At 29.4% G+C, this 3,763-nt stretch overlaps 1 protein-coding gene across 1 annotated transcript; it reads left to right on the top strand.

Annotated features, from left to right (window-relative positions):
• Positions 1–6: 6 nt before the first annotated feature.
• On the top strand, positions 7–3,751 carry LOC119665235 (ADP-ribosylation factor GTPase-activating protein 1-like). Its single transcript, XM_038074521.1, has 5 exons — positions 7–109; positions 177–745; positions 823–937; positions 999–1,088; positions 3,671–3,751. Exons 1-5 carry the CDS (start codon positions 50–52, stop codon positions 3,749–3,751), a joined length of 915 nt encoding a protein of 304 aa, XP_037930449.1. The 5' UTR covers positions 7–49.
• Positions 3,752–3,763: the final 12 nt, after the last annotated feature.

The raw sequence follows: 3,763 nt of genomic DNA, 5'->3' as shown, positions 1-3,763 counted from the left end.
CTAATTTCAAAAAGTTACAACACAAATTAATTTCAATTTATAACAAAAGATGGCAAGTCCAAGAACACGACGCGTATTGCAGGAACTTAAACCACAAGATGATAATTCAGTGTGTTTTAAACAATTCTCTATTTAATACTTAATAAATAAAATAATAAAATTTATAATACTTGCAGAAATGCTTCGAATGTGGTACACACAATCCTCAATGGGTATCCGTTACTTATGGCATATGGATTTGTTTAGAGTGCTCTGGAAAACATCGTGGCCTTGGTGTGCACATTTCGTTTGTACGTTCGGTCACAATGGACAAATGGAAAGATATTGAATTGGAAAAAATGAGAGTGGGTGGAAATCGTAATGCACATGAATTCTTAGAGGATCAACCCGATTGGAATGAACGTGCACCATTTGCACAAAAATACAATTCAAAAGCTGCAGCTCTATATCGCGATAAAATCAATACACTAGCACAAGGTAAATCCTGGGATTTAAGTGAAGCGCAAAGACGTATTTCGAACAGTAACAATTCCAACTACAGTAGCAGTAGTAGTAGTAATTTGGGTGGCAGCAGATCAACTTCAGCACAACAATATAATAGCAACAGCAGCAGTAATAATGGTTATCAGAATGGAGTTGGCAACTACACCGACAACAATTATCAACAATACAATACACCAGAATTTAAGGATCAGAAAGAGGAATTCTTTACACGTCGACAAGCAGAAAATGCCACACGTCCAGAGTAAGTTAACAACCCATCAGTGATGATATGATGTTTTAAAAATAAATCTTTAAATATGTATTTTTTGATTTATTTAGTCATTTGCCGCCCAATCAAGGTGGTAAATATGCAGGATTTGGTTTCACAAGAGATCCACCACCGAAAACCCAATCACAAGAAATTCTTGACTCCACACTATCGTCACTGGCATCTGTAAGCATTGCAATGTAAATTTTATCAATTTAATTTTTAATTAATTTATTTCCATTTGCAGGGTTGGAGTCTCTTATCAGCTAGTGCCTCCAAAATTGCTGTCACTGCTAAAGAAAAAGCTGTCACCACAGTCAATTTAGCTTCTTCCAAGGTAAGCACACTCGCTGCTGATATATTTAGTTTAACTTTTAATTATTTATTGTATATTAAAAATTGTATGTATATTTATTGTTTTGCGCTGTAAAAAAGTAGTTTTTCTGCTTGTTACCAACTTCAAAATCTTCACATCAAACCCATTCATTCAAGGTCACAGAGCAGTTCACGTTTGTCTCTGGTAGTTTGTTTATTTGCTGTTTCTGGCTTTGAATTAATATTTTGTGTTTTTGTTGTTTATTTTAAAATTGTCTGTTATTATTAATCGATCAACAACGATTTTCACATACCCTACTTCAAATTATATAGTTATGTGTATATGACATTACATTTTCTATATATGTGAAGTAAGTGTATTCTTTATAAGTTATATATATCTTATCTTATTAAAATGTATATAAACATGTTTTATTTGTTTTATATATAAATAAAATATATTTACATATTAGTACTTTATATAAATATTATGTGTTAACTACACTGGTGGAATTTCCTGTAAATAATACATATTTTAACTTAAGTTTTGTTAGAACTAATCCTAAATAAGAGTTGAAATAGTATCAAATCTATATTATATGAATTACCATGAATTAAGACTCGGTATTTTAATTATTAAAATTCTCTTGTTGTTGTTGTAACCCGCAGACGTGGGCGCTAGTAGTATGAGCGGAGAAAGCAAGGTGGTTAAACCTAACCACTTTAATGGGGCTGGTCCAATCAACCCCTTCTCCCTTATTCCCCTCCACCCTACCATCACCTCTTCACATTCTAATCCATATATTCGTCTTGTAAACTTTTCATGTTATCTGCTGTTAGGTCCCAGCGGGTTACGACAACGACAACAAAGCAATTACAAAGACTTAAACACGGATTAGGATGTAGATGAGTTATATAGTAGTAATGTGAGTGGGGAATTTTTAAGAGTAGAAACGAATTGAGGTTGGATAGGGATTTTAATTAAAGTCAACCTGGGTCGAGGCAGAAAAACCTAGCCCCTTCAATAGGGTGAGTTCCAATGAATCGATTGGACTCAAATTACTGTGTGCTTTGGGATAGGAAAACAGGTGGACGATATCTTGAAGGGTAGAGCTGCAAAGATTACACACAACTTACACACTGTTGCGTGACTGGAACAGTTCTTGTTGCATGTGGGAAGGATCGTTCTCTCCCGAAAATTTTAAGCGGACGCCTGTTGAGAACTTTTTTGTAGTACCATCGTGGTCTCAAATAGGATTCTGTATCTGTGTGGAGGGCTGTTATTTTTATTTGATCTCAGTGATGTTAGTTCTATTGCAATAGGTATTCTTTGTATCTATGATATGAAGAAAGGGTTTATCGACAGGAAGAACTCTACTGAATATGATACCGTTGGGGTGTCCATTTGTATGGAGAATATGCTCCTAATAGTTATTGACACCTCTCTTGAGTGAACAATACTTCTTAAAGTAAATTCTGTTTCTATCATTATTTGGAACAACTTGCACCTTTGTGTGCAAACAACTCTTGAGATAACATATGTTGAGAAAAGATAAGTGTTATCTCAAGAGAGTGTTCACTGTACATGACGCATTTCTGAAACATATTTTTATTAAAATAATATTAACATCTGTTCCTCTATTTTAGTTTTGTATGGTTTCATAAACATTATGTTTGGTTTCTTCTGCCATAGGTTTGGTTTTGAGATAAATTTTGCACATTTCTTATAAGATCAAAATCATAAAATATATATTTTATCTCAACTTTTATTTACGTTAGTCTACTAATATTTAATTTAGTCTACTGTTAAGTGACATTGTTTGAAATGATGAATGCAGTTAATTACCTTCTCTAATGAAAATTTTGACCACGTAATTGCAATTTATCATCAGATATGAAAAACAAATTTTTCCATCCATCACGTTTTTATCTGGTATGTTCTCATTAGAAATGCCGACACCTACAACTTCGGAAAAGTTATTTAATAAATTTGGGTTTTTTGTTTTTGTATAATTTAAAATTTTAAAGTTATTTTAATTTTTATTTATTTATTTCATTTTATTATTCTTTAAGTAATATTGTTATTTTAATTTTGTATATTTGTTTTAATATATATTTTATATTTATATATATAAATATAATATATATTTGTTTTTGTATATTTTTAAATTTATTTCTAATTAGTAAATAATTTTTATAAATTAATTTTTTTATTTACATATAATAATTTTAATCCATTTCATTTTATTACATATTTGAAATTTAAGTATGCTCATAAAGTGAAAATTTATTATTAATAAGAAAATAATTTATATACATAAATTTTTATTTACATATTACATATTTACATAATTTTTATTTATTTCATTTTATTACACTCTAAGTTATATTATTATTTTTATTTTGTATATATGTTTTTAATATATACTCTCAAAATTAAAATTTATTTATAATAAGTAAATAATTTATATACATTAATTTTTTAAATTACATATATGTTAATAATTTTAATTTATTTTATTTAATACTATTTTTTGTTATATTATTATTTATATTTTGTGTATATGTTTTTTTTTATTATTTGCAATTATATTATTATTCTAGATAAAAGAGGGTGGCTTACTAGATACTGTACAAACCCAAGTCACTGAAGTGGCTAGTAAGGTTCGTAGGTTTAGTAGCTAAAATTATTGTCTA

This window comes from Teleopsis dalmanni, unplaced genomic scaffold, assembly GCF_002237135.1.
Source record: "Teleopsis dalmanni isolate 2A unplaced genomic scaffold, ASM223713v2 unscaffolded_contig_4063, whole genome shotgun sequence".
NCBI classification, from domain to species: Eukaryota; Metazoa; Arthropoda; class Insecta; order Diptera; family Diopsidae; genus Teleopsis; species Teleopsis dalmanni.
Note: the sequence above shows the minus strand (reverse complement) of the source record. Positions and strands in the feature narration are given on the sequence as shown.

Excerpts from the sequence above, each read along its gene's own strand:
- LOC119665235 (XM_038074521.1), top strand. The coding sequence starts at position 50 with ATGGCAAGTCCAAGAACACGACGCGTATTGCAGGAACTTAAACCACAA. Across the intron at positions 110-176 it reads AACCACAAGATGATAATTCA|AAATGCTTCGAATGTGGTAC; the intron begins GTGTGTTTTAAA and ends TAATACTTGCAG. Across the intron at positions 938-998 it reads CACTATCGTCACTGGCATCT|GGTTGGAGTCTCTTATCAGC; the intron begins GTAAGCATTGCA and ends TTCCATTTGCAG.